The 17,562-nt window shown below is 37.4% G+C and overlaps 2 protein-coding genes across 6 annotated transcripts in view; both read left to right on the top strand.

Moving 5' to 3' along the window:
• Positions 1–208: 208 nt before the first annotated feature.
• MEE22 (maternal effect embryo arrest 22) lies at positions 209–12,627 on the top strand. Of its 3 annotated transcripts, none has more exons than XM_077374430.1 (9): positions 209–396; positions 520–574; positions 670–784; positions 1,932–2,944; positions 6,246–7,669; positions 7,964–8,094; positions 9,212–9,978; positions 10,509–10,621; positions 11,429–12,627. In XM_077374430.1, exons 2-9 carry the CDS (start codon positions 521–523, stop codon positions 11,730–11,732), a joined length of 3,921 nt encoding a protein of 1,306 aa, XP_077230545.1. In that variant the 5' UTR covers positions 209–396; position 520; the 3' UTR covers positions 11,733–12,627. The 3 variants fall into 3 exon arrangements, with proteins under 3 accessions (XP_077230545.1, XP_077230546.1, XP_077230544.1); XM_077374431.1 differs by having other exon boundaries at positions 209–574; positions 11,429–11,733; positions 11,823–12,627; XM_077374429.1 differs by having other exon boundaries at positions 210–574.
• Positions 12,628–14,844: 2,217 nt separating this feature from the next.
• Positions 14,845–17,562, top strand: part of LOC143863767 (ubiquitin receptor RAD23d-like) — a 47,491-nt gene continuing 44,773 nt past the window's right edge. For all 3 annotated transcript variants that reach the window (XM_077374525.1, XM_077374526.1, XM_077374524.1), the window contains exon 1: positions 14,845–15,092. In XM_077374525.1, coding sequence (XP_077230640.1) covers positions 15,027–15,092 — 66 coding nt within the window. In that variant the 5' untranslated portion in view covers positions 14,845–15,026. The remainder of the gene's footprint in view (positions 15,093–17,562) is intronic.

The raw sequence follows: 17,562 nt of genomic DNA, 5'->3' as shown, positions 1-17,562 counted from the left end.
CCATCAGGAGCACCACATGACTACATGAGTCTTGAAACAGTGTGGAACCCACACTGATTTTGCTTAAGGTGTAAGGCCCAGTTGGGCCGGGTTGACTCAATCCCTTACCCAACCCACCCGTAATAGCATTCCCTCGTCCCTAACCCCGGACCCAATCCGATCCTCGTGTTAAAGTATCTCCAACCCTAACCCAAGGTCCGAAACCCGATTCAATCCCCGTTCTATCACTCTCACGTGCAACCCACGTGCTCGCCTTCTATTAGAAGCGCGCTCGAGGTTTTAGGGGTTTTAGGTTTTGCCCTGTCTGGTTTATCGGATTTTAGCTTCATTTTAATGGCATCGTCACCTTTCAAAAATCAAAACCATTCGTGTTCGATAGCTATATAGATCTCACATGTAACTTCCTATTCTTCTACAAATCTTAAAATGCCATACCTAAATCCTCTCAAAAAACAAAAGCCCTAACCCTAGATCTTTCTCTCTCTCTCTCTCTCTCTCTCTCTCTCTCTCTTATCGCAGAATGGCTGCAGCACTTGGCGTAGAATCCGAACCGTCCAAATCATGCTGTTCAGTGGTACAAATTCCAATTCACAAGCTCCTTTTTGCCCTTTTTTTTCACTGTTTGCTTCATCTGAATGTGTTTTTTGTTTCTTTTGTTCTGAAAAACAGCTGAAAGAGAGATTTTTGAAGTTGGAAGAGAAAAGGAATGCTCTAAGGCAGGCCGTGAAGCTATTGGAGCACCAGATTGAGGTGCTTCAAAACGAGAATCTCAATCTCAAGAAAGGTAAAAAAGGAATCAAATTTCATTTGCAACCATTCTTTGTTTTATGTTCTTTAAAAAAAAACTTTGCTTTAGGGTTTTGTTGTTTCAGAGTATATCACATTTTCATGTTAAAAATTAGCCTTTTTGTGAATCAAAATAGAAAAATAGAATCGATTCTTCAAAACTGTGAATTGTTTATGCAATTATGCTAAATGCAATTAGCTAATAAAAGTATATCACATTTTCATGTTACCAATTAGCCTTGTTGTGTATCTTTCAAAAAAAAAAAAAAAAAAAAAAAAAACTTTTTTGTGAATCAAAATAGAAAAGTAGAATAGATTATTCAATACTGTGAATTTTTTATGCAATTATTCTAAATGCAATTAACTAATAGGGTTCTTTCAATATCTCTAATGACCAATGAGCAACTAGTTTTGCTGTGGATGATAAATTCATTTTTATTTTTATCAATACGAATGGTTAGCAAAAGATGGCAAAATAAACAGAGTTGAAGACTGGGCAGTTTCTTTTGTCATTATATGATTTTAATTTTTAAGATATCCTTCAAAGACTGATCACAATTGAATTGCGATTTTCCAATGCGGGGAGTGCATGTTGCCGTTCTATGTGTAACCAATATCCAGATTGGCCTTGAAATGAGTACTTTTGTGCGACTTAATGTATCTATACCCAGCCGTGCTGCTTCGAGTAAACTAGGATTTACTTTGGCCACATCTTAGAGTGCATCTGTGTTTTAAAACACTGGTTTTTTCTGTGCTGTCCCTTTGTGCATGTAACCTTATTCTTCCCCTTGAATTGTAGCTGGATGTTCTTCTTGAACTACTCCCCTAAGAAATGAGGGGAAATCTTCTTCTTCTGGCATTTTTTAAGCAGATGGGTCATGCACAGTTCCCACAATGTCGCACACAGAAAATTACACCGTATAAGTGTCTTAGACTTGTAGCTTTTTTTGTGATCTTCCCTTGCAAGTGCGGTGTGTTGATTACATAACTTTTTAGATGCTAATTAGTGTACTGATGAATTATTTTTTGTGTTACTTATTTCCGCTACTTTCTCGAAGTTGTCTGGCGTGATGCCAGATGGCTTTGCTCTACGAGGTTTAGTTTGAATGTTTGACTGATATGATGTTATGACACTTGGTTTCCAGCATACAAGGAGGAACAAGCACGGACCGAGCTAGAAAGAGAAGTGAAAGAAAGAGAAACCAGTATTAGATATGTATTGGAGCAAGAGATATGCAAATTGAAAGCAAGTTTCACTTCATTACAGAAAAAAGAATGCTTGAGAGGTCAAGATGAAGATGTGGATGGATTGCTCTCATCCCGTGTTTTAGAAGGAGAGACAGAAATAAAGAGACTCAAGGAGCTTCTTGAGAAAGAAAGAAAGAGGGGGGACTCAAATGAGAAGAAAATTGAGGCAGAGAAACGAAAAGCCGCCGAAGCGTGGAAGTTAGTGAAAGCAGAAAAGAGTAAGGCTGAAGGAGAAAAGAGGCTCGCAGACATTGAGAGAAAAAAGGCAGAAGAATTTAGGCTTTGCCTAGAAACATCAAAGATTGAAGCTAATGAAGCAAGAAAAAAATTGATTTCTGAGAGGTCAAAATTGGAAGAGGCAAACAAAAGGGCAGAGGCAGAGAAGCAGAAGGCAAATAAAGAGAAAAAGCGTGCGGATTTAGAGACGGTGAAAGCAGATGAGGAGAGGAAGTGCGCAGAAGTGAATATGAAGAAAGCACTTGATGAACAAATCTGTGCCAATCATTTGTCTCAACAATTGGAGGAGGTGAGACTAAGGAACAAAGAACTTCAGAAGGAGATACAGGATATTATCTCAGTTAGAAAAGATAAGAAGATACAGGAAATTATTTCAGTTAGAAAAGATAAGAAGGGTTTTTCGTGTATTGGAGGTAAAAGGTGCCATCCTGTCCAATCTGATGATAATGCAAATACTGAAAATGCGGTAAATAGAGTTTTAAAAGAGCAATTGAAGCTGGAAAAGAAGCAAGTAAGGCATGCTAAAAGAATGACTAAGCTGGAAAAAACACGAAATAATTTACTCCAGCAGGAATTGTGTCTCTTAAAGCAGGATGCCATCCATTTCTCATGTCGCTTGAATGTACTTGATATGTGTTTCTCTCAGGGAAAAGCTACAGATGGCTTGACAAAGGTTGGTACGTGGACACTTCTTTTTTATGCTTTCTCTGAATCAAACACTATTTCTTGTTTGAAGGTAATTTTGGTGCATGTCCTCCTACTTCTTTTATTTCTATCAATAAAATTTCAGGTGCCCCCCCCCCCGCGGGTTCCTATATAAATTCTGGGTTAAAAAAGGCAATTTTGGTGTTACTAGCATCAAAATTTCTTTGACCAATTTTGTTTTTATTTTTAATTTTTTTATTCTTTAAACTTAATCATCAACTTCATTAATAATGTTTGGTAGTTGTTAGAATTTTTTTCTTGAACGATAAAGAAATTCATTAAATTGAAGAATGAGGAAAAGGGGGGCCAAGCCCATGACAGAGGTGGTCAGAAGAATAAAATGAAAGAAAAGAAAATGAATACAACAGTATACTGCTCAAAGGGTAAAGAAAATAAAAGAGTCCTCGACTCTCCCTGTCGACCCCTGCCCTTGCTAGCCTATCAGCATCCCTATTGACCGACCTTCTAACATGATGGAATGATATGGACGAACCCACTACTCGGTAGTTGTTAGAAATTACTTACATATTTAATTACAAATATGGTGCATGCCATCAATGGTAGTTTGATAATTAGTTTCTAACTTCTATCAGCCATATATCAGCCATTTTATTGTGGTTTCACATAGATAATACCGCCAGTCGCTTAAAAAAAGATAATACAATTAAACTCCATGAATTTGATTAAAAAAGGATAATACAATGAAACTCCTCTTTCTTCTTTTTTCCTTTTTCTAATTCTTCTTGCGTATCCCTTGATCCGCGTGTTATTGGATCTGGTTTAACATGGTATCAGATCTCAGTTGATCAAGATTCAAATGGTATCTCCATTTGATTCAAGAAAGGTGCAAATCCTACATTTAGAGACTCTATTTTCCCTTATTATCTTATCCCCCAATCCGAAACTATAGTTTCTGATTTTTTTTCCCTTTCCCTAGTCCAACCTAGCTCTTAAGTTCGTTTCATTATATTAAAATCTAATCATCTCTGTTGGCACAATTGCAAATCTTCTCTGATTTTTTTTCTCTCTCATCCAAAACTTTTACTATAGGAGATGATCAGATGAAAAGGTATTTTCTTGGGACCATTAACTTCTCGTTAATAAGAGCACAAGGGGACCACAGAACAGCAAGGTGTCTTTGACTACTGAAGCTTTGACTGCTGAGACCCCACAGAACAGCAACGTGTCTTTGGCAAGCTGTAGATATGATACCTGAAAATCAGAATTGTCAACTTGAAACCCCTTGAGCAGTCCACCATCAACCGCATCATCCATCATCCTGCGAAGGGCCTCTGCCACAACAATAAGTAAAAATGGGCAGAGCAGATCATCTAGATCACCCTGTGTCAATCCTTTGAATCACTTTGCCCCGTCTGACAGCTTTATTGAATTCCCTTCCACCTATTGCTTCACACCCAACTCTCATTTGAAAAGTCTGCTCCCCATTAATAGAGCTCTAATCTTGGCGCCGTTTGAATTGGTAATGTCAATCTGACCCAACTGTGCCAAGAGACTGAAAAGTTGTCACCTCTCTTGTCTCTAAAGTTTTCTCCATTGCGCGCAGGACCCATTTCCACTCAGTTATTAACCTTCTTTTGGCAAATATCTTGATGGCTTGCGACCATGCAAACAAAGTTTTTTCACTGCCCCTAATAGTTTTTTCAGGGTTCTCTTCCCTATGCTTAACCATAGAGGTCTTGGATTTTGACTCTTCTTTCATATTAAGTTTGGAGTACTTAACATGGCTTACATTAATGGTGAGGTCTCGAACCAGTCAAATATTGCCGCTTAGATAACGTACTTAAAATAAGATAGGTAGTACATATATATTTATTTATGTGCCGAAAAGAAGGGGGTGAGGATGGTGAACTTGTTGTAGAAAAATCCAAACAATTCACTCAGTATGTCGTGAAAATGGGGAATGTACGAACTAGGCGGAGAAATTTGTCAGCTTGCACTACATAGGTAGTTTACACCAGATGGCGGGACTTAGATCCGCCTTCATGTCTTATTAGTCCCAAGGAAACCTTACAAATTAGGATTAGATGGGGTTAGGGATGTCAGAAATCAACAGTGAAAGCACAAAAACTGATTGTTTTGCTCCGTGGGCTGAGAATTTGAGATGGACTCCATTTTTCCTTAACAAACCTACAAAATCATAAGGAATGGGATTGAGAACATTAATTAGGTGAAGTCATGACAATGAATGAATAAGAGTGAGGGGGAACCAGTGGAATGAGAAAGAAGAAAGAAGGCATTGAATAATTGAAGATAAAGGCGGGTGCTCCAAGAAAGTCTAGTTTGTTTTCGCTCCCAGAGAACATGTGAGCGGAGATGAAGATGGTAGCTTGGTTTCACAGTGCAAATCCATTGGTTGTCATGGTATCTAAAGGGTACCTTTTTATTATTATAATCCCAAATTTAAATATTTTTTGAAAACCATGTGACCGTACTTGATATTTCAGAAAAAAAGATTCTCAAATCTCAATACTCGAGCACTTCTGCTGTACAAACCATAGTTGCCGGAAACTCCTTGGGCGGGTGGGAAACCCGTTTCCCCTATAATGTGTTTCTCGCGGTTGGGAAACTCGTTTCCCCTAAAATGAGGGAAACACGTTTCGGAAACGTTTCCAAAATATGATACAAAATTGGAGAAATATTTCTGAAACACATGGGAAACATATGGAAAACTTATGTAAATAATGTGTAAACGCGTGATAAACGTATGCAACACTTGTAGAAAACGCATATGAAACGTATAGGAAACATGTGTGGAACTTACGAAAATCATTTTGGAAAAAGCACAGCATTTCCTAAGACGTTTTTTGTACCATTTTCTATTGTTTCACGTTTCTTGTTTCCCCTATATTTTTTTTTCATGCGTTTCCCTTTTCCGTTTCACATTTCGTTTCCCGTTTCCGTTTCCGTTTCCCACCCTGGTAACTATGGTATAAACACAGTATGTATGGTGTGAACCATGACATGCATGCACATAGTGATGAATCTGTCCCAAAACTATTAACGGAATTAACAAATAGTCATAGCACACACGTTCTACGATGGTGTGTAAATATTGTGTTGATTGGTCCATCAATCGGCTGGATTAAGCATATTTAATTGCATAATTGTTTACTGAGTGCCTGCACATGCATACAATTTTCTTATTAGTGTCCTTTTTTGGATTAATTTGGAAGCTTTTGTTCGAATTGCATATTGGCTTCTGCTCATGTTTTATGTACTCTAAATCTCTTGATTATTTTATTTGGTAGATTGGTGACTCCCCAAAGCTACAGAGATATAACTTGTCGAGTAAAGGTGTGTGTGATTTCCATTGTCAAAATGAAGATGTGCTCATGAAAACTCATCACAAAACACCAGATGCTTTTCACCAATTTTGTACTGGGCCTTTGTTTCCAATCTCTGGAGGGAGCTGTACACAACCAATTTCAGGTATTTGTTCTGAATTGGAGTCTCTGGTCGGAGGTTCTGTCAGAAACAAATCACAAAATTCTGCCATACATTCTACTAGTGCATCCTTTTCTGATAGACAATTGATGGGCCCACAGGGAAGACTTGCCTCTTCTGTCGCAACATCAGCAAAATTTGGAGAGGAGAACTCCATACAAGCAACAACCATGACAAAAGTCTCTGGTAAAATGACTAAAAATAGGCACGATGAACAACTAGGGACGGTGGCCGAAAGTTATGAAGATGTAGGCCGAGTCTCTGGCCATATCTATAAGAAAAGGAAAATTGATGATGCCCTAAACTCTGTTGCATATTTGTATTCTGAGGATAGAAAGTTGCATTTGGAGATGGAAGAAAAGCTTTATTCTTTGTATGACATTTTAGGTCTTAAGGATAATATGCCTGCGTCAATTTGGTCTGAGAGTGATGGAAACTCTATGCCCTTGACAAATGAGAGATATCTTGTTTCTAAGCCTCTCAATGATTTAGCAAGCCAGCACTACAGACCGACGAAGAAAAGAAAGGGGGCTCCGAAGCTTAAACTTGTTTCAGAGCCTTGTGATCGAGATGCCGAGGAAAACCTGACAGAAATTATGGGAATCAAATGCAGTGGAGATGAACAAGTTGACGCTGTTAGGACTGACCAATTCACCAAAAATTTTGAAATGTTTAGTGGGGATTATATGAAGTTGCTGGAGTTGGATAATCCCGCTGATGAAGAAAAATTTAGGCTTGCAATGGAAATGCCTCATTCACCTTTACCTGAAATCAATTTTACTGAGCTTGGAGTGTCTGACCCAGACGACTCTAGTCATTTGATACAAGGCGGCCTTTATCGAGGATTGACAATTGAGGAAAATAGTTTGGTTCCATCTCATACTGTTGATGTAATTGATGTGGAAATTGATTCCAATTGGTCAAAAATTAAAGTGTCAGATACATCCCAAGTCCTGGAGTCTAATGCAGAGATGGGAGTTGCGAAACAGATGCCTATTTGTGGCACTGAGGTGCCAATCGTATTATGTCCAGGGACAGCTGGAGTTACACTTGGGAGCACTCCAAAGTACTTTGTTGTATTTTCAAATAGTAAGGATAAAGAATGTATATCTAGGATATTTTGTGCCATAGAGAACTGCGTATTTCAAAGTTCTATCTTTTCTCAGACAGATTGGGTGGTGAAGGAGGTTCTGCTTACTCTAGCATTTGAACAAGATCTTCTACTTGAGTAAGTGTTTGTTGCCATGCCATTCATGTTGTGTCTATTCTGAGGGTTTATATGCAACTTTCGGGAGTGTTGTTTTCTAGTATCTTTGACATTAGTCACTACCCTACGCTAAAAAATAAAAACGCGACCGCCCGACCCGACACCTTTCAAAAAAAAAAAAAGATGTTTGTATAGATTTATATGGATGCTACCATTGGTCTTTGCCATGAGCTAGCCTCTTGATTATCAGCTGTATTATTTTGTTGAATAACATGATAAGGTGGAATCTGACTTTTGTTACCATTGTTATTTTAGGGATAAGGCTTCTGTATTCTTTTCATTGCTGCTGTACAATTTTTCTGTTGTGGCTTCGGCAAATTCCAGGACTCTCAGCACTGAAGATTCGTTGTTCTGGTCGGATTCTTTTACAGAACAATTAAACAGAGGTCGGCTCAATTTTTACATTTTCACAATTTGAGAATATATAGTTTTTCTCTTCAATATACGATATTCAATACGCTGTGGCTTTGGTGGTTAGATTCCAACATAATAACGTGGCAGACTTTTTGGTTAAGGAGGGTGTTGGGCACACATCATTAGTTGTTGGAAATCACCTGCCTTTGTATTCCATAGTTCTTGTGCTCCCTTGGTGTGGCTTTCTTTGTGCCATATGTACATTTTCGAATTTGGAGTTCTTAATTGACCACCTTGATCTTTCGTGTTCTGCTAATTTTTTTTACCAAATTGCTTTCGTTATAATTTTTCACAAAAAAAAAAATTGGTTTCATTATTTTTCAGAATGAGAAAAATATGATATGCACCTCAAATATTATGATTAAGGTTTTGGTATCTCACTTTTGAGTGATTCAAAGCTGTTTTGTGATACATTGTTTGTTTTAACAAAGAAGGCTAGTGTTTGTGTAGTGTTGCTTTTGTCCACTCCATCTAAAATGGGTTATGTATATAGCTCATCATTACTGTGTATTTTTATTATCTATACTTTATTCTATATTCCACCGACCCCAATTAGTTTGGGACAAAGGCTTAGTTGAGTTGACTTGAGTATACTTTATTCTATATTCCCTAACCTTCACTAGTATTAGTATATTACCCCTGCTTTGCACAAAAGACCAACAAAGCAAATATGTATATGAAAGAAAAGAAAAACTGAACTTCTGCAGTTCCATCTCTTTCTATCAATCTTGTGGATAGCTACCAGATTGTATCCTCTTAGCATACATGTAAACTTGGATGATGCCATTAAAAAAAAAACCTTGGACGATTTTTTGTTTCCCTCTAGGTGTAGTTTACTTCTTTGGGCTATGTAAGTTTTATGACTTTTAACTTTTAACCCTATTTTACATTACATAAGTCCAATTTTCTTATTCACGTTTGAACTAGAGTACAAAGTTGCAGCTCGATTTACCTCCGTTAATCCTTATTTCCTTTAGATCGCTGGTCTATTTGTTACCCTTTGGTCTGCGTACGTGTATCATATATACTTTTGTCTACATGATTACCATTCAATTGTATAATTCCAATAGTAATATTGTCTTCTTGCAGTGCTGTCTGGTGTGGAGACAAGACGCTTATTTTTAGAATTATGCCAGCGAGACATCCTGTTCAGCCTCATTGAAGATTTCCTTATTGGTAGAAGAGTCCTAGTATATGATGATGTCCAGTGTGAGCCATTGGCTCATTGTAATTCAGGCCGCAAAGTTTTCTCTTTGGATGGAAGAAAAATATTCATATCCTCCAAAACAGCTACAATTGAGCAGTTCGTAGCTGGAGGCATTATATTAGCATCTATTTGCACAGCAGTTGACCATATTGGTTTTATTTGTGAGGCTTCTTATAATATTCTTCGTATGTGCCAAGGCGATTTTTCTTGGATTCTGATGGTGCTCCATCTTTTTGCTACTATATGTGGAAATAAATACTTTTCTCTGGAAAATTACAGTTTGATTATGAGTTCCATAACGTCTGTTGTCTCAATCCTTGAGAGAGGGGATGGGCCAGTTGGCAGGGTCCCTTCAGCAAGTGATAACTGCCCCCATTTCTATTCATGTGCACAATGCCCATTTGCTGGGCACGCAAATTGTGTGGAACAAGTTATATTATTGCTTCTGGGAGAACTACAGGCTTATGATATATCAGGGATAAGAAATCAATTTCCGAAGAAACCAATCCTTTCATTGGCTTACACAGGACCATCTCCCATGGTGAGAGCTGAAGAAAACTTTGATGATGGAAATGTACGCATTACTCACCGGAGTTTATGTCACTTTAGTGATATTGTTTCACTGTTGGAGCTTATTGCGTGCTACAAGGTGCACTCATGTTCTTTTACTATGCCTCTGTATTGCTGTCTCCGTGCACTCATGTTGTTGGGCATTACTATTTTCAATCAAGGTCTGAAATTTCGGTAGGGCAAAACTGAAGGATTCCTTCTTAAAATTTCGGTTTTGGTCCTGACTGAAATCTGAAATTTCGGTATTTTGGCCCAAATTTAAAACCATGTTTTCAATTTTGTGTTGTTTTTTGAGTTCTTCTCCTCATGATAAGGATTGGCATTTTCAGTTTTGACAATATGGAGTGCTTCTTCCTTCCATATATGACTTTGAACTTCGATTTGCCTTTGTTTTTTTCAGAATTGTGATAATATAGTGCTTCTTTTAACAATGTTATTAGTTATAATTTTGTTTCTGCATTGTTTTTCTTTACTTCTTCTTTTTTTAATTGTCCTTTCAATTTACTGATCTCTAATATGTTTTAAACCTTTTGTTTTCAATTTCTCACTTTGAATAGAAAAAGTTGACTTTGTTCTGAAACCAAGTATGTTTTCATGTTTGCTTCTTAGAGTTGGGATTGGACATACGACAAACTTATTCACCCTCTTTTGAAAATGCTGGAATCATGCGTCTCCGAGGAATGTTCTGCTGCGATTCTTATACTCATTGGCCAACTTGGGAGGTATGTTTTTTTTACCTTTTACGAGTTTGTTTGTTGTAGTTGGTAACTAACAGATCTGACGTTCATGTTGATTGATATTCTTTTATTATGATATTGGCATTAATACGTATGTTTCCCACGTGTTAGAAAAGATTGGGGCTCTTTGTTTCCCTAGTTCTCCATTTATAACCAGGTTATTGTATATGACATAGCCTTTTTTTTTTTGAATAGTTGTATATGACATAGCCTATTTACTAGGTTAGCTTGTTAGGTCGATCGGATCGTATGATTTAATCGGAAAACACAAGCTTTATACAAATTTAGATTCAGTCGTGGAATTCAAATCGAAATATATAAGCTTTGGTTTTAATCAGAAGATTTGAATAATAAATCATAAGATTTTCAAAACAATGCACTGTACTACTGTGTTCTACCATGTCAGTAATGGAAGGGAAAAAATTGCTCTTAGTGTAAAGCCTATTTTTATTTTTTGGTGGGCATCAAAATATTCTTTCCGTGGTTAACCTTATTGTTTGAGTTTGAACTCAACCTACCAATGGCTTGGACTTTACAAATCGTTTTGGGCCATGACCTGAATAATTAGTAAACATATTGTTATTAGCACTGCATGAAGGTTGGGCTTTTCTTTCTTCTCCTTTTTTGGAGTCATTGTAGACTTACCTCCATTAATGTTTTGAGTTAATTTTTCCTATTAAATTCCACATGTATGCTTTCCTACTTTGAAGGTAGACTTCCATGAAGCACATTGTTTTTGTTTATCTGCATTTGATTCAGAGTTGTATTAATTAACTCTCCTTAATTTTCCAGGTTCAGTGTTGATTCTGGTGGATATCAACAGAAGGGGATCAAAGAACTTATATGCACTTTGTCAATGTTTTTGGATCTGAACACTTTGGGGAGAAGGGGTCTCTGTGTTCAATTCGCTGCTGTTAGTGCATTGATTACTCTTCTTTCTTTAGATTTCTCGGAATTGATTGATAATAGTCGGAAGCTTACAGTTGATAATAGTTGGCCAGGTCATGAAATTGTAAAGAAATGGTTTTCTCTGTTGAGCAATGAGCAACAATCCTTGGCTTTTAGCATTTTTCGATCAGCCGATGTGAAGGATTGAGGTGCATTTTGTCTCAGAACCAAAGTTGGCTTCCAATTCAGGTGTCCAGTTTCCTTTTTACCCCTGAAAATTTTACCCTTATCAATTTAGGTTGCTGAATCCAACATTCTCAGTCAACTGCATCATTTTTCTGCGAAGAAATTATTATGCCTGCCTGAAAAGTAAGATGTATTCGGAGAATGGTGTTGACAAATTTTGTTTTAATTGTAATTCTTCAATCTTTGAGCGGCTCACTTTTGATTTTTAGCTGCTTAGGTGTGGTGGGTTTTTTTCATGTGCCTTGACTGGTTGGACCTACATGTGGTAGGACAAGCTTACAGTGCCGGAATATTTCGCGTTGTTTTGAGCTACTAACAGAGTTGTGGCAGTTATGTTGCATGGGGTTGAGCTACTAACAGAGTTGAGAGGTCTATTGATCGACATGGCTTATGGATTTGATGTGAATGCTATTGAGAATTGGTCTCTGCGAAGTGTTAGCAAGAAGTGGTGTTTTTTGGGTTTTTCATTTTATGATGGAGCACTGTCTGTGCGCAGAGCTTAGTGATGTATTGTGGACCAATTGTTCTCTGGATTTGCAGTGTTAGCACGAAGTGGGTTTTGGATTTCATGTGAGGGCTATCAGGAATTGGTCTCTGCCAAGTGTTAGTATGCATGATAGAACAATGTCTATGTGCAACAAAGTCATTTCAAGTGGCATTTTAGTACCTGTTGAAAATCTTGTGGCACTTTTAGCCCCACTTCCATTTGAATGTTGTTTGTTATCTGTTTGTGCCAAGGCAATGGAGTTTTGATAATCAGGTCTGCAGATTTTTTATTGTTATTCTCGAGAGAAATGTACATATTAATGGCTTACCTTTGGCATTGATTTCAATGAAATCATAATTTTTTATGTCTCTATTTGTTTAAAGAGGAATGCTAGACTCACAGGAGCCCTTGCAAAAAATCAAGGAAAGGGCGCCCTAATTGGTCAAAACTCCTTTATGGCAGTTATAACCGTGATTTTCTGAGCATCCTAAATTGGTTTTGACCAATGAGGGCGCCCTTTACCTGATTTTTTGCAGGGGCTCCTGTGAGTCTAGCATTCCTCTTGTTTAAAAATAGAAAAAATCTTCAATATTACTATTCAGCTGTAATGATGTCAAAAGAAATTACTAGGTGTTTGGTCTTCCCATGAGCTAACAATTCTGGAAATTATTTCCCCTTAACACCCTTTTTGGACAGGAAGAAAGTTTAGGAAAAGTTTGGAAAGGAAAAATATTTCTAAAATTTCTTGCTATTTTTACACAAAATTATTAACTTGAACCAACCCTACTCAATTTTTATTTAGAGGGACATTCAATTTATAATTACAACCCTCTAAATTTACCATAATTATATCATTTCTAAAATTTCCTAGCTCTGTTCACTTGCGTTCCCTGGAAAGCAAATCCCTGGAAAACAGCTTATTTTTTCCCTGACAAGACCTTGATAAGAGAGAATTCTGGTGTTCACTTGCTTTCCAGGGAAAATAGAATTACACGTGTAATATTTGCAAAAAATGATATGGAAAAGCCTATTTTCCCACCCTCTGTTTGGTTGCCGGGTTTTTATTTTGTTCTTGGGAGTTATGTGGGAGAAAAAAATACCCTGGGAGATAGGTGGGAAAAAAAAAGTCCTAGAAGTATCCTGGTAAAATAAAAATCTCATGTTTGGTTGACCGGACTATGGTGGGAAAAAAAAAACCTTTGTTTGGTTGCTTGAACTGTTGGGTAGAAAAAAAATTCTTCTCAAGCTTATTTTTGGTTCCTGAGTTTATTTTTGTTCTTGGGGTTATCTTGGGATGAGATGAAAAGGCAAAAAATTCACCCCACAAGTAATCATTACAAGAGTGGGATTAAAATAAACCTAGTGCTAAAAGGCAACCAAACATGGGATGAGAACAAAATTTAACTAACTCTCCCACATAACTCTCAGGAACAAAAAAAACCCGGCAACCAAACAGAGGGATATTTCATTTTCGACCAAAAACACTTGGATTTCGTTTTCCTGGAAAATTAGTGCAAAAAGAAGGGCAAGTAGTTTCCCTGAAAACCTTTTCTAGCAAGTGAACAGTCTAGGGAAACTTTTTCTTGCACAGATTCCCCGGATTTCTTTTCCTAATGCCACGTCAGATTCCCGGGAAACATTTTATTTTCCTTTTCCGGGAAAACAAGTGAACAGAGCCTTAGATTTTTCTTTTCTTGAGATCTAAACAGGGAAATTACAAGACTTTGATTTTGTTTCCATAGATTATTATTTTCCTTGGATTTTTTACACTTTATGCATATCCTTGTGGCTCACCATTTTACACCTTTTATTTAGGGGAAATGATATATCCAAACCCTTTTTCTTGTGGCCCCTCTAGTGTAAAAGTTTAATAAAAAATGCTGTCCCAAATTTGAAAAAAGGAAGAATCTATCTATCTCTTCCCATATTTTGATGGGTGGGACATCTCCACCCAAACCCATGTATTGAGCTGGGCCCATCAATTTATACCACTTGTTAAATGATATATTCACCCCTTTCTTACTCTGGAAAGTCCCCACTCCAGCGTAAAAGAGCAGGTGGGCTATTCCAAATAAAGAAAAAACAAAAGAGGGCAAATTTGTTTTGATGATGGATGGGGCCCACCATTTTATGCCCTGAGTCACGACTCATTACCGAGTCTTGGTGATAAGTAGTTGGGACCCAAAACCTACGGTAAAACGATATGCATTATCCGAGATAGTGGATACTGGAGAGAGAAAGAGACTTCCTATTATTTTAATAGGGAGCGATGATTATTTCGCCCCACTGTTGGATAATGCGCCCCCAGTTAGCCGGATTTGACGTCAAAAGGTTGAAGTACGCCCACAATTCACATTACAAGGGGAGCGCATTATCCGATAGTGGGGCGAAACAATCATCCCCTTTTTTTTAGGGTGATGATATTTTCACCCCTGTAGTACTTGCACCCCCTTATAACGTGATTTGACATAAAATTCTCACTTTTCACGTCAAATCAGGTGATAACGGGGTGTCCACGTAATGCAGGAGGGTGAAAATATCATCTCCCTGAATTTATCTCCTATATATAGAATCCCGGGCTTTTCCTCGTGTGTTTTTGCTTCTCTCTTTTTTAGTACAATTCCTCCTTTCTCTCTCTCTCTTCTCCTTTTTCTTTCCCAACTTCGCAAGCTTTGTCTGATTCCTTCTCTGCATAAACTAAAGACCGGATCTAAAGGGATCGATATAAGGGCAACATCGCCCTAAATCCAAACCCTAAATCCAAGAAAAATGAAGATTTTTGTGAAGACATTGAAGGGCACTCACTTCGAGATCGAAGTGAAACCCCAAGACACGGTATATAATTAATTCTCCTTTTCTCATTATGGAGAATTAGGGTTTTTTTTTTTTTTTTTTTTGAACTATTTTCAGTTTGCTTGGATTTAATACTGATTGCATACGCTTAAATAGGGTTTCTATTTTCTTGATCTGTTTAGTGTTGTGTAGAAAGATAATTATTGTCACTTTAGTTTAAATTTTATATGATCTTTATGGGTTTCGGGGATTTGTTGGTAGGGACTTGCTTATAGGAACTTGATTTTTTAGGTTGATTATTGTAAAATCAGTGATTTCTGTTGAACTTGATTAATTAATTACAATTATATAGAGCACTTTAGGGGATAAACAAGGATAGAGAAAGATTAGTAAGAAAAGAGATACTCTAATTTTTAAGTCATATTATTGTTGAAAGAATTGTATGTGTATGATATGTGCACTTCTGTTTGTGGAAAAGTCAGATGTTAGTGGGGTGAGTTAGGTGTAAGTGTTATGCGTGTGTTAACCGTTGTGTTGTGGGCTTCCAAGTAGTGGTGTTTGTTTTTATTAATTTAGTCTTGTGTATGTTGATTAGTGGAGTAATGGGTCTAGTGTGGAGTCATGGGATGTATGGTTTCTTTTTAACCGTTGAATGCTTTGTATATTTTGGGCATGAATGAATGAAAGCAATCACTTTGTTTTGGCTGAAACTTCTTGAGAAGTTTAGGAGGAACTGGTTCTCCTTGAATTGAACCAAGCATTATCTTCTCTTCAACATCTCACCATAGGTGACAAGAAGGGTGGACGTAATAGTGTAGAAATCTATGGAGCGTGATCTGAACCGTGCCTTCTAGAAAGATGGCTTTCATATGTTCTCATTGTCTTCTTGTTTTTTTTTTTTTTTTTTTTCCATTTACAATTCATCTTGATGCTTTCACGGGTGGATGAGCCATAAATAAATAGCGATCCTGCATAATAGTTAAAGAAGGCGTTTTTCAGTTCTTTTGTTCTTAATATTTTAGCGTGGGCGGTTAGTTTAATCTCTATTCCCTTTATTTGTTGATAGAAAACTGTGCCTCGGTAACAAGGAAAGGGTAGTACTCATTGTTTCCTTGTGAATGGTAACATTATGCGCATTATTATTTATGATTGATGTAATGCCTATGTTGCTCATTGATTAGGGATTGATGTAGAGGTTTTTACCTTTCTAATTGTTTTTTATTATCTTCTATTGCATAATTTTTCTTATGCAATGCACATCAGAATTCAACAAAAAAAAATATTGAGGTTTTTAACCAATCAAGAAATAAACCTTGAAATGTTTATACATGGCTGAATTCTAGATGCTGAGTGCAATTGATAAACCTTTGTGCAAACCTAGGGTTCACAGGTTGCTTTCTGGGAATTTAGAAGCATAAAATGGGTTCTAATTCACTAAAAACAGCAGCATGCATTCTCAAATCAGCATAAATCGATCATAATAAGCAAATTCAGCTAAGATTCTTAGTAGAAGTTGTAGGTTTTGGATTTCATTCATTAGATAGAAATGAAATAGTCTAGACAGGTTCTTTACAATAAATCCATAAACAAAAGAGCCAGCTAAATCAAACATAAGATACCTCAAATAATGTGTGGGTAATATCATATCTATGAATATTCTAATCCACGGCTCAAATATTACCTAAGGGTGTGGCTAGGGTTTGGGAATTGGCAATGGGCCAGGGCAAGGTAATGGGAAAAAGTTACAGGATCAGGTAAGGGAATGTAAGAAAAAGATACAAAAATGTTCAGAAGGGTAGAGGATATGGGTTGGTTGTTGAAAATAAAGATAACGTGAACCGTACCTTGAATTGATCTGTCGGGCTTCTTGCCTTGATCATCCACTGCGGCCTGCGGGTAATGACCGGGAGGAGAAAGAGATAAATCTATAGTGATAGAAAGAACGACCTGATCTCAGCCAAGGTAAGAAAGAGGGAAAATAATGGAGAAAACAAGATCAAGAGGGAATAAAAAGGGGTAAAGGAGGCAGCTAATAAACCCAGCCGAGAGGGGCAAGGAAGAAAAGAGAGAAAAAGGAGGGAAGAGAAGAAAAGGGGAGAAGATGGCTGTCATTCCTAGCCATAAGGGTAAGAGGAAGAGAGGAGAAGAGTAGAAGGAAAAGAAAGAGAAAGAAAGAGAAAGAAAGAGAAAGAAAGAGAAGGGAAAGAGGGAATGGAGGGGAAGGGGAGAAGAGAATTTGGAAAGGGAAGGGGGAGAAAGAAGAGAATTTGGACAGGGAAGGGGGGCCCCTTTGTCGTCAAATCCAAAATTAGGGTTCAAAGGGTGGGCGGGCGCTTAGAGGCTTTATATGGGAGAGGGTCTAGGTTAGTTGTGGGCCAAACCTATAGGATATGAACTAGGTTAGTAGTGGACCATAGGGCTTGCCAATAGGATATAAGTTAGGTTTAGTTGTGGACCATAGGGGCTAGCCAATACGATGCTAGAATTTTTAAGTAAACTTGGGCTTGGGCCA

Source organism: Tasmannia lanceolata, unplaced genomic scaffold, assembly GCF_043159265.1.
Source record: "Tasmannia lanceolata isolate RefF3 unplaced genomic scaffold, GAP_Taslan_0.1 ptg000044l, whole genome shotgun sequence".
NCBI classification, from domain to species: domain Eukaryota; kingdom Viridiplantae; phylum Streptophyta; class Magnoliopsida; order Canellales; family Winteraceae; genus Tasmannia; species Tasmannia lanceolata.
This window is presented reverse-complemented; position numbering and strand designations above follow the sequence as displayed.